General features: G+C 37.9%; 1 protein-coding gene across 1 annotated transcript; it reads right to left on the bottom strand.

Moving 5' to 3' along the window:
- Window positions 1-6,461: 6,461 nt before the first annotated feature.
- On the bottom strand, window positions 6,462-9,609 carry LOC146559873 (extracellular calcium-sensing receptor-like). The gene is made up of 6 exons (XM_085245162.1): window positions 9,521-9,609; window positions 9,100-9,385; window positions 8,418-8,990; window positions 7,940-8,062; window positions 7,597-7,720; window positions 6,462-7,360 (listed from the first exon to the last, which is right to left on the bottom strand). Exons 1-6 carry the CDS (start codon window positions 9,607-9,609, stop codon window positions 6,462-6,464), a joined length of 2,094 nt encoding a protein of 697 aa, XP_085101288.1.
- Between the last annotated feature and the right edge of the window lie 1,992 nt (window positions 9,610-11,601).

The raw sequence follows: 11,601 nt of genomic DNA, 5'->3' as shown, positions 1-11,601 counted from the left end.
GGGTGGTAAACACAGCACAAAAACTCATCAGCTGCCCCCTGCCCTCCTTGTCTGTCGTCTACAACTCCCATTGTCTTAGTAGGGCCAGAAACATTTTAAAGGACACTACCCACCTCGGCTACCATCTTTTCAACCTAATGCCCTCTGGCAGGTGCTATAGATCCATAACGGCCAGAACAAACAGACTCAGGGATAGCTTCTTCCTCAAAGCCATTACCATATTCAACTCAAACTTGAACAAAAGCAATCTGCACTGAAATATCATCAATTCTCTGCCTGTCTGTCTCTGTGTCAGCACTGTACTGTGTATTTATATTTATAGTAAGTGTATAGTTAAATTATTGTATAGTTTTTATAATGTGCTATAAGCACGTGTGCACTTGTATAGAGCTGTTTCCAATTTCGTTATACCATGTATAATGACAATAAAGGCTTTCAATTCAATTCAATTTAAGTCCCAACTCAAAACTCACTTGTTCAAAATAGCTTATCCCACATAACCTCTCCACTCTGCTATTTTAAATTTGTTTTATGTCTTATGCTTTTATGATTGTGTAAACTGCTTGCTTTTATGTTGCTTTTATTATTCTACCATGTACAGTGTTCTTGAATGTTCTGAAAGGCGCTTTCAAATAAAATGTATTATTATTATTATTATTATTATTATTATTAAATCACAGTAGATGTCTTTCTCAAAGTGCTGTAACTAAGTTTCAGAATTTAATCCACCCACTGTTATCATCTTCAATGCCCTGTACCAACACAGAGAAGAGCAGCTACCTGAACGCTACGCCAACAGAGGCCGATTATCTTGTTAATAATTTTACCTCCTCACTATGTAAAACAGCCTTATTTTTCACTGTAGTTCCTGAATCAGAAGTACTTGACTCCCTGGTATAATTCTCAAACACATAGCTTAAAGCAGTAAGCTGGAGAGGAAATGGCATTTCACAAATTTAGAAGATCAAGAGAAACCTGAAGATTCGATAGACTTTGCAGAACATTTGTGCACAAAGAGAGGATTAAGCCATTATGCTTGTTGTCTTTCAGAAAAAAATCCTGTAAGGGAACAAGGATGTCTACTGGTCTGTGATATCACGTAGTAGGGATAGTTGGAGGATGAGCCACCAGGTAAGTTATAGAGGTGAGTATCTAATGAATATTAAGGGAGACGACCAGCTATTGCAAGGAACAAGAATCCAATTCTTGCAGCCAAAGGAGGAATGAGCACTGGGAAAATGGGTAGAGAGGACATTAGTAGACATGGAAGCAGGAGAAAAAGAAACAACTAAACTGAGCCTGTTTACCACTCTTGAGAGGAAGATAATCTGAAAGAGACTGGATGGAACAGCTATTCCCTTTATATTGGAGATGATGAAGTTGAGGAGACACAGGTGATCCAGTCAGAGAGTGGAAAAGCTCCGAGCTCAACCCAAAGGGGTTGGGAAGACCTGCTCAACATTTCCTGGCTCAGAGAGCTAGAATTACAAATAGAAATAAGTCCAAATATCAGGCCTCTTCATTCACCTCTTCCTCCGAGCCTTGCCAACTCCCCGATGCTGGCCACGAAGAAGTACAACTTACTGGAAGAATAAGCAGATTACATTCTCCTGGTTGCTAGGAGCTTCGGCATCCAGACGATAGTTCCTGACTCACCGGCGGCATCTCCCTTGCCCCCATCGATTCTTCTGGGGGCCTCTGACTCATCGATGGTGTCTGGGATTGCTGCATGGCGGCACCGCAGAAAAGGGTAGTTTTATGCCATCAGTTTTTTCTGTTTTCATGACATCCGGTGGAACTATGTAGTTGCCGTTAGTTCCGTGACTATAATAGGGGAAGATTTTCTTTGTGCTCCCCTACTACTGGTTGATGTTGCTAACAGATATTTGATTGATGCTGAGTCATTTTCTTCACTACCCTGTTTTACGTGGGGTACCAAGCCCATAGTACATGCTAATTTTGTTGCTTTGGGAAACGTTTTTAATGGTTGCTTTCTGAGTTTCCCTCACTAACTGTCCCTACTTTCTCAAACACTGTGATTCAGTAATTGCACATGTACGCGCCACCTTGACCCCACTAAACTGTCTGTCGCTCGGGAGGAGTTTGCGACTATGGAGTACCTGGTCATTGTGGAGCATTTGAATAGTCCCTGGACTTCCCCATTACACAAGGTACACAAATCTGATGGTTTGGGCACCACGGAAAAGATCTAAATAACGTCACGGAAAACAATCGTTATCCCATTTCCCACATTCAGGATTATTCCACCCATCTCGCGGTGACCCTGATTTTTTCTATGATTGATTTAGTACAGGGATATCAAATTCAAATCAAATTCAAATTCAAATTTTATTTGTCACGTACACAGTCATACACAGTACGATATGTAGTGAAATGCTTGGACAACTGCTCGTGACCTAAAGAAAACAAAAAAGGAAAAGGCTATGAATAAGATAGGAAATAAATATGAAAAATTAAAAAGGGTAAATTTAACTAGGAAGGAATAGAATATAAATTAAGGTTAAAAATGAAATAACTGTACAACACAAATTAGAATGAAGGGTAAATTTAACTGGGAAGAATAAGATAAAGATAAATATATAAATTAAAGTTGAAAATAAAATAACTGTATAACAAAATACACAATATAGAACTATATAAGAATGTATGAAGAAATCTAAATCTAAATATAAATATAAATATATCAGGTATCAGGATCTTGTGCACGTTGAGGATTTTGGCCTTTTTGAGTTTCTGCGCATGCCCTTCGGCATGAAGGGTGCAGCCCAAACCTTCCAGCGTTTGATTGACTTGGTATTGCGCGGGCTGTCCTTCATTTTGAATATCTAGATTATATCCTGGTGGCCAGTAGCTTGGAGAAATAGTACATGTCCCACCTGCTTCAGGTTTTTCAGTGTTTGGCAGCACATGGCCTGATCATTAACCCGTCTAAACCCGTTTGGTTTACCAGTTCCACCGAGACTAAAGTTGGAGTCATAGCTGGACTGGCCATCGGGCAAACCGGGCCGCTGGTAATTTTTTGTTTATATGGGCCGATGGATTTTTTTTTTTTTTTTAGGAAGGGTATATATAATGAAAGGTGTTGTATTGGCCAGTTGGTCATGATCGACTCTGGGCTGGACCAATTACAGCCGAGGAGGCCGGATGCACCCTCCCCCTTGTTTAGCAATCACGTGATTTTCGTGCATTGCATGCCGGGAACTCGTGGCAAAACAATCCATGTACCGCATCAAATGCAAGCATTTGCAGCAACGCAAAACGTTCATTCTCCAGTTCCAATACCTTCTTGTTTTTTCTTTGCCGCACAAAAAAGTAATGTACAAAACAAAAGGAGAACAATGCCGGTCCGTACAAAGACAGACTCGACGAAAAGACAAAGAAAAGATACGAGGAAAAAATCAAAGGAGTGAAAGGGTCAGATCCTTACGAGCACACATGTGTGCTCGTAAGGATCTGCAGAGGGACAAAAGATGTTAGCGTGCTGCCCAACTTTCACCACGCTCAGATTTATAATTATACGGTTCTTGGAGTGAGTGCATACACTCGTGAAGTTTAGTAACTTCAGGTCACTGCAACAAGCCCAGGTACAGTTTACCGACGGATGGGTGCAGGACCTTGAAATGCACCGTGTAGAATGAAAGACCATCGTACGAACAAAGGTAAGTTTACCAGTCTCACAAATCGTCGTCATAAATACACATTCCTTAACCGTTTATTAATAGGACCTTTGAGCTCAACGGTAATTAATTAGTAGTGGAAATAATTTCTGGTAGCATTACAGAAATGTAGCAGTGACAATAATATTGTATGTTGTAATCGCACTGGACAATTAGTGATACAAAACAACTGTTTTATCCTGTGAGTAAAAGTATATGTTTTTGTCAATGTACCATAATAACAGAAGCGAAACGCAATATTGTGTCAGGGCAATTCACTATTTATGCACAATAAACAAAGGAGCATAGCGCGACAATTTCTGTTCAGCGCCAGACTTGCTTGTAACCTAGATCACCAATTATGTTAAGAAAAATGACGTATTAACTACTACAAAACTCTGACCTTTGTGGGAATGCTTGGAGCAGACTAACCTGTGAGCTGGAGTGTTCTGAGACGTTATATTTGGTATATCCAGACCATCCGTCGGCTCTTACTTCGGAAACATGGCTTAAAAAAATTCTCTTCAACGACGTAATCCGATTAAAAAAACGATCACTTTACCCGTCGGCTTCCCGTGGCTGTCATGCGACCGGCTATTAAAGTTAATAATACAGCAGCTTCTTGCCATTTTTTTGTGTTTCTTTTTATCGCTGTGTAACTGAGTTCAATTGAAAGCCTGCGTGCGCTAGTACCTCTTGCCACAAGTTCCCAGAATCCTTTGCGGTTTTACCCCTGAATGACGTCACATTTATCCTGGTGGGCCGGTCTCTAGTCAAAATGCCCAGGCCGATTTTTTGTCCCAGTCCAGCCTTGGTTGGAGTAAAATATTGGGATCTCTTGTGTCATCCTTACATACCTCCACAACATGAACATTTCAGATGATTTTATTTAAAATTACTATGACATTTATATAAAGAAATTATTTGCACAACATTTATTTATGTGTTCTTTTCAACATTCCTGAAATTATTCATAATTTACTATATAGGTATTAAATCTAGATGGTACAAAGCACTATGCCATTGCCAGTAATGGGCCACTACATTACATATAAATGCAAACACACTGCCAAACAGCAGTTATCTTTAAAGTTATTTGCAACTACACATGTGGTGAAAAGTGGAGAGAAAGAAAAAAACACTTAGGAACCCCCCCCCCCCCCCCCCCCCCCCAAAAAAAAAAAAAATAATAATAATTTACTGTCTAGTCACCTGCAGATTTTTAAAAAAAGAAGATAGAGAAGTGAACTCCCATCCTCACTTCCTAATTACCTGGAGGCACCCTAAAGACCGGCCCCTCTCAAAAGTTAGGACAAATCAGTTGGTAACTAGATAAGACAAGGAGACCAAACATTGAGGGACAAATTATCATTTTCTCCTAAGATAGCAGCAACTCTTTCATGAGAAATAACTTTAGACAATTCCCCTTACCACAAATTAACAGTGGGACGTTTATCCTTGACCCAGTTAATTAGAATACATTTCCAATCCAGCAACAATATTTTATCTAATACTTTGCGCTGCAAATAAGTTCATAAAGATTCTTTTGAAAGTAAACCAAGAAGAAAATATCCAGAGTCCCTTTAGATCTAATTCTTAAAAATATTGCTCAATTCTTGAGATATGGAACTCAAAAATCTTTTGATTAGTTTACATTTCCAGAAGTAATGAAAGAGGGTACCAGTTTGTTTTGGACATTTGGTACAAAAAGGGGAAACATGAGGTGTAATCTTATGCAAAACATTAGGAGCTATATATAGGTAGGGTTAAATTTTGTATTGGGTTTCACAAATGGTTGCAAGAAAAAGTAGATCTAGCTATCTTAATGGCTCCTTTCCAATCCTCCTCAGAGGATTATTAACATGATTATTAAAATCTCTCTCCCATTTATGAATAGCACTCAGTGTACTGCATGGAAAAGATGATTCAAAGGAATTTACTGTCTCTTACCTATGATGTTGTTATAGAGTGAAAAGGAGGCAAGAGTTGTTTTTTTTTTCTTAAATTGTTTTGCATGTGTGTGCGTGTCAATGATTAGATAGACAAAATTTTAATATATTTACTCACATACATCCATTTCTTTCAGCAGCATAGAACATATCTTGCAGAGTACTGTAATCCATGCATCCATTTGCTTCCGCTTATCCTTTTCAGGGTCGCGGAGGGTGCTGGAGCCTATCACAGCTGTAATAGGGCAAGAGGCGGGGTACACCCTGGACAGGTCGCCAGTCTGTCGCAGGGCTAACACACAGAGACAGACAACCGTTTGTGCTCACATTCACTCGCGCATTCACAACTATGGGCAATTTGGATTAATCAATTAACTTATCCCTACAAGCTGCATGTCTTTGGACAGTGGGAGGAAGCCGGAGTACCCAGAGGGAACCCATGCAAACAAGGGGAGAACATACAAACCCCACACAGAAAGACCCCGGTCTGATGGAGGACCTTCTTGCTATGCGGCATCAGTACTAACCAACATGCCACCGTGCTGCACAAGTTAATTATAAATCCCTTATCAGTCAAAAATTAGATATAAGTATGTATTTTTCCAAAACTCTGTTATTTAATGTGTCACAGAATTTTAACTCATTCACTGCCATTGACGTCTATAGCCGTCAATTGCAGTGAATGAGTCAATGGGTTTAACTCATTCACTGCCAATGGCTGGCAGTGAATGAGTTAAGTGACTCGTAATGTCTACTAATGTAATAATACATGATGTAAACACAAAAATAGCAAAATAATTTAATTGGTTAATGTTTTTGTTTTTTGTTTTTTTTTTTAGTTTATAATTTTTCCCATAACATGTTTCTTGGTATTTTTTTCTGGCTTAAGAAATATTATGTAACACTTGGGTGCAAAAATGCTACTTAATAAGCCAAAAGCTGAAGACAAAATTGCAAATATTTCTACAGCTACAGTGAACTTTCCAGGAGAGCTGATGTATGCTGGGATGAAGGTAATCCACACAGCACAGAATATCAGCAGGCTGAATGTGATCAATTTGGCTTCATTGAAATTATCAGGAAGTTTTCTTGCCATAAATGCAAGGATCAAACAAATGATTGCAAGGACACCTATGTATCCCAAAACTGCATAAAAAGAAGCCTGAGAACCTGTATTACATTCAAGAACAATAATCTTATTGCTGTATGTGAACAACATATGTGGGTAAGGTGGGTTTAAACTCAGCCACAACACACATATTACTATTTGAATCAAAGTGCAGGAGCAAATGATGATTCTTTGTTGTGTGTGACCAAACTTTCCAGCAATGTTGTTACCAGGAAATGTGGCTTTGAAGGCTGTGACAACAACAATGGTTTTTCCCAAGACACAGGAAATGCAAAGGGCAAATGTCACACCAAAAGCGGTGTGGCGCAGCATGCATGTCCAGACTGTTGGCCGACCAAGGAAAGTGAGAGGACAGAGAAAACACAGAAAAAGAGAGAATAATAAGAGAGAGCTCAGCTCAAAGTTGCTGGCTTTTATCACAGGAGTTTCTCTGTAGTTGATAAAAACCACCATTGTGGCCAAGGAGAGAGAGGCCCCTAACAGGGATACAAGTGTTAGAGCTATTCCCATGGGCTCATGATATTTCAGAAACTCAATAGTTCTAGGAATGCAATCATCTTTTCTCTCATTGGACCAGTATTCCTTTGGACAAGGTGTGCAGTCTGCTGCACCTGTTGAGGATAAACAGAAAGGGTAAGTGATGTATGTAGATAACATTTTAATAGAATATACAATTGTACTTGGAATAGTAATAAATTAAAATTACTTTTAATAAAATCATATCATGCAGTAAGTCAATATTTTAAATATTAGTTATATGTAGACACTAAACAAGCATGTTAAATTGTACACTTTTAACTTAATATGGGACATGCACTCTTGTTATTGATCCCTTGTCTACCTGTTGAGTTGGCTATAGTTCCATCAGCACAGGGTACACAGTCAAAACAACATATAGGTTTTCCCCGAATTTGAGCTTTTCTGGTTCCAACTGGGCAAACATTAGAACACACCGATGTGGGGACCTGTGACAAAAGAAATATTTAAATATTGTAGCTGTAAATGATTATGTGTTAACAAGAGAATACTAAAGGATGAGATACTAAAAGTGTACTGCATGTAAAATAGAGAGACATCATGATTACTTTTTTCCCTGTCCTCCACACTATCTTTTCCTCCTCGATGCTGAGCTTGTAATCACCATTTGCAGCAAATGTCAAATGACCAAGTGTCACATGTTGCACTTTTCCATTTATCAACTGCCAGTTAATGACATCATAAGAAGCAGGAGGATCGCCATTCTCATCAAAAAACACCTCATCACCAAACTGATTTGTGAAATTCACCCTTTGTAATTTTTTACTGACCTAGAGAGGAAAAGATAATGCATTAGATACATATAAATATTCAATTATTGGTTTTGTTTAAACAATTTCAACGATTGTAGCTTTCAGGTGCACTATTTCTCACCTCCTTGGGTTGAATATCTGTCAGGTTTAAACATCGCTTTACTGTTTGTGCTCCAACTGGTTGGCAAAATACCAGCTGATGCAGAGCATGTGCAATAGCATAAACCGCTTTATAGACATTATAGGTCACTCTGAGCTCTGTGACATTGAAGAAATCATTCTCGGAATTCATTAATGTTTCATTGCCTGTACATCTTTTCGTTGTGTCCTCAGTAGCTGCATGTACCCCTGGCAAAACAGGTGTGCAGCCCACGATAATCTCCCAGAAATCCTTCACGAAAGGTGCATTTGGATCTGTATAAGGACTAATACTTGTAAGAAAGTGATTAAGCTTAGGAATAGCCATCTTCTGCATTACAAATCCCACTGTTCCACCAAAGGATCTATACATTTCAGGCGTGGATGGTCGAGATGATGTTATCCAAGCCACACAAGAAATCCATTGAATTCCTGTAATGTTCTGGTTCACAATCTCTTGCATCAAAGGATAAAAATCACCATCAACAGAAAAAGCTAAAATTACTTTGACAGACGACTGTTTAATTATTTCCACAACTTCTAGAAATTCATCTCTTGTGTACGTGCGTAGAACTGATGCAACAAAAGCAACACAAACCCCAAACTTTTCAACCTCCTCCTTAAAAGCAAGAATTCCATTACGTCCATAATCATTGTCTGACTGTATGGCTCCAATCCACTGCCATCCAAAATGTTTGACCAGTGCAGCCAAAGCTTTTGCCTGGAAATAGTCGCTGGGGATTGTTCTAAAAAATGTAGGATATTTAGTTCTGTCACTCAGACAAGCACACGTTGAGAAGTAGCTGATCTATAAAAGAGAATAGAACACAGAAAGAGTGTACATGCAATGTTACATCATACAATGCCATAAAACCAATATCACTTAGCATCATAAAATAAAAAACTTTATCTCTTACTATTGGCATATGAAAGGGTCCAAGAATTCCAGCCACAGCTATTGACTGAGATGACCCAGACTCTGCAATAAGGGCAGATATAGCTGGAGGGCAATGAGAAGATACATCTACCTCCTCTGCTCCACTAGCCAGTGTTAGTGCAGCACGTAGAGCATTTGTAGGAGATGCGCATGAGTTAAGGATCCTATAGCCAAGAGATATGTTTGGAAGGAGAGCAGGATCATTGTTGATTTCTTCAATGGCAAATAACATTGCCTGTGTCCATCGATAAATTCGCAGGTCAAATCTAAGGACATTTTAGTGATTGATCAAAGTAACCCAGCTATTGCTTCACATGTATATAAAGTACAATGTCAAGAATTAAAACACAAATAAACATACATGCATGACATATGAAAAAGCCATTTGTGTTAAATCATACCCTTCACACTGCACTTTAGGCGGCTCCTTATCAAATGTAGAGGTGCTGAGTATCTGTTTGATCAAGATTGGGAAGATTCCTCCGATCATTATGTCACCTTCCTTAAACAAACTTGGCATATCAAACCTGCCAAAAAGTTCACAGCCAGATACTGTGTTCGTGCTGAGAACACACAGAAATAGGAGGATACCTCTTTGCATGTTTGCACTGCATTGCCATATAGGCATGACAGCACAGTTCTTATAACAACAGTATTACATGTAGCCAATGTGCTATAATTTCCCAAAGGGCTCAGTGATCTTAGATTGGCAAACTTGGAATCAGGAAAGTAATGCTTTACACGTATTGTTAAATGTCAGTAAACTATCTTGTATTGAAAAGTGTCTAAAACTACTTTTGCAATGCACATTAATCATAAAGAAATTTGAAAGAGACTTTAGAAAACTCTTTAGCTAGATAATGTATAAGTTATCCATAGTCTTTCAGTTTTGAAGATCACAGACAGGGTAAATACGATTATTGCCCCTATAAGTACACTGTAAGAAATGTACATAAAAATTACAGTTAATAACTGTAAAATAGCAATGGTAAATTACCATTAAATCAAAAAGAGTAATTGACTGTAATATGGAAATTACATTTCTGTAAATTGAAAAATTGTGATTTGCTTTTATTTTTACACTGCTGATATGTTGAAAATATATTAATGTACTGTAATATGGCACATTGTCTTTGAAAACAACAGGGAAAATCTGTAACATTATTTACAATTAATCACCCTACAATTTACATAATAAGATTGAATGACAATCTTTCCTGATTTTTTCATTTGAATTTACGATTTACAACTGTATATTAATTACCTAAAACATACCGTACTTTTAATTTTAACAAAATGTCAAAACATTGCTTGAATTATTGTGAAAATTACAGTGAAATGTTTTTAATATTAACAAGCTCAGGCTCAGTATATGTTAACAGTACATACAAAAAATTACTAATAATAAAAAAATATGTATTTTTTTTTAAGTTCTAGAGTCTCACCAAGTATAACACAGCTATTTATAATGAAACATAAATATTTTGTGGTATAGGGAGGTTTAAATCATGGATTTACCACTGTTCAGTCTGTGTTCAATCTGTTTGAGTGTGATACCACCTGCTGAAATTAAAATTAATTGATCAAAATGAAATACAAAAAAGAATGAAATAATGTTACTAAATTGGTGTAGTTTGCAAGGTCAAGAGCAGTCAACGAATGTATTATAAAAGCTGTAACAATCAGTTTCCTTAAAGTCCATGCACGTTTGGGAGACAATGCATCACGTGTCTAAACCGTCACCTATACACACACACACATATATATATATATATATACACACATATATATATATATATATATATATATATATATATATATATATATATATATATATATATATATACGTCCACGGCCGGCACCTGCTAAGCCATCAGCTGGACTTCATTGTCAGGAGCCTCGCAGAGTAATCTGGGTCCAAAACTCCATTTACTTTAGGTCCCAAAGTCAAACGAGCACTGCATCATCACTGAGAGTTAAAAACAGTCTAAATTCGTTCATCTGTAATAAAATGATCAGCGTTGCTGCTTTACCATTAAGTTTAACGTCCAGGCATCCAAGAAAACAGAATTTATTAAATTTAACGGAGTTAAAGTTAGCAGGAAGTTAGCTCGCTAGTTTCCACCTAAACATGATAAACCATGTTCTGACTGAGAGATTTCTGAAAAAATTTAAACGCACAGCTCTGCTATCACTTCCAACATAAATGAAGACAGAAAACTAAACAGCAGTGACGTTTGTAGGGTTACTGAAGTGGGACTAGCTGGTATAGAATGAGCACTCCTTCAGTGGGAGACTGTGGCACCCACGGTGTGGGACGGAGAGATTTCGCAGGTCTTTCCTCCCCACTGCTGTCAGACTCCACAATAAAGACTTTAACTGATCAAACACACACATCCACACATGTGCAATAACACTAAGTGCAATACTTTTCTGGCATCGTTGTATTTTTACTCAGCTGTATATTGCATTTGTATTCTAT

This window comes from Mchenga conophoros, linkage group LG14, assembly GCF_057382185.1.
Source record: "Mchenga conophoros isolate Kocher_MC1m ecotype Shallow Benthic linkage group LG14, M_conophoros_male_GT1.1, whole genome shotgun sequence".
Classification (NCBI taxonomy): Eukaryota; Metazoa; Chordata; class Actinopteri; order Cichliformes; family Cichlidae; genus Mchenga; species Mchenga conophoros.
This window is presented reverse-complemented; position numbering and strand designations above follow the sequence as displayed.

Bases quoted from the DNA above. Each gene is read 5' to 3' on its own strand.
- LOC146559873 (XM_085245162.1), bottom strand. From the start codon at position 9,609: ATGATCGGAGGAATCTTCCCAATCTTGATCAAACAGATACTCAGCACC. The intron at 8,063-8,417 runs GTGGGCTGCACA...TTTCCTCTCTAG, and splicing joins AGGATTTCTGGGAGATTATC to GTCAGTAAAAAATTACAAAG. The intron at 7,361-7,596 runs GTAGACAAGGGA...CAACAGGTGCAG, and splicing joins AACTATAGCCAACTCAACAG to CAGACTGCACACCTTGTCCA.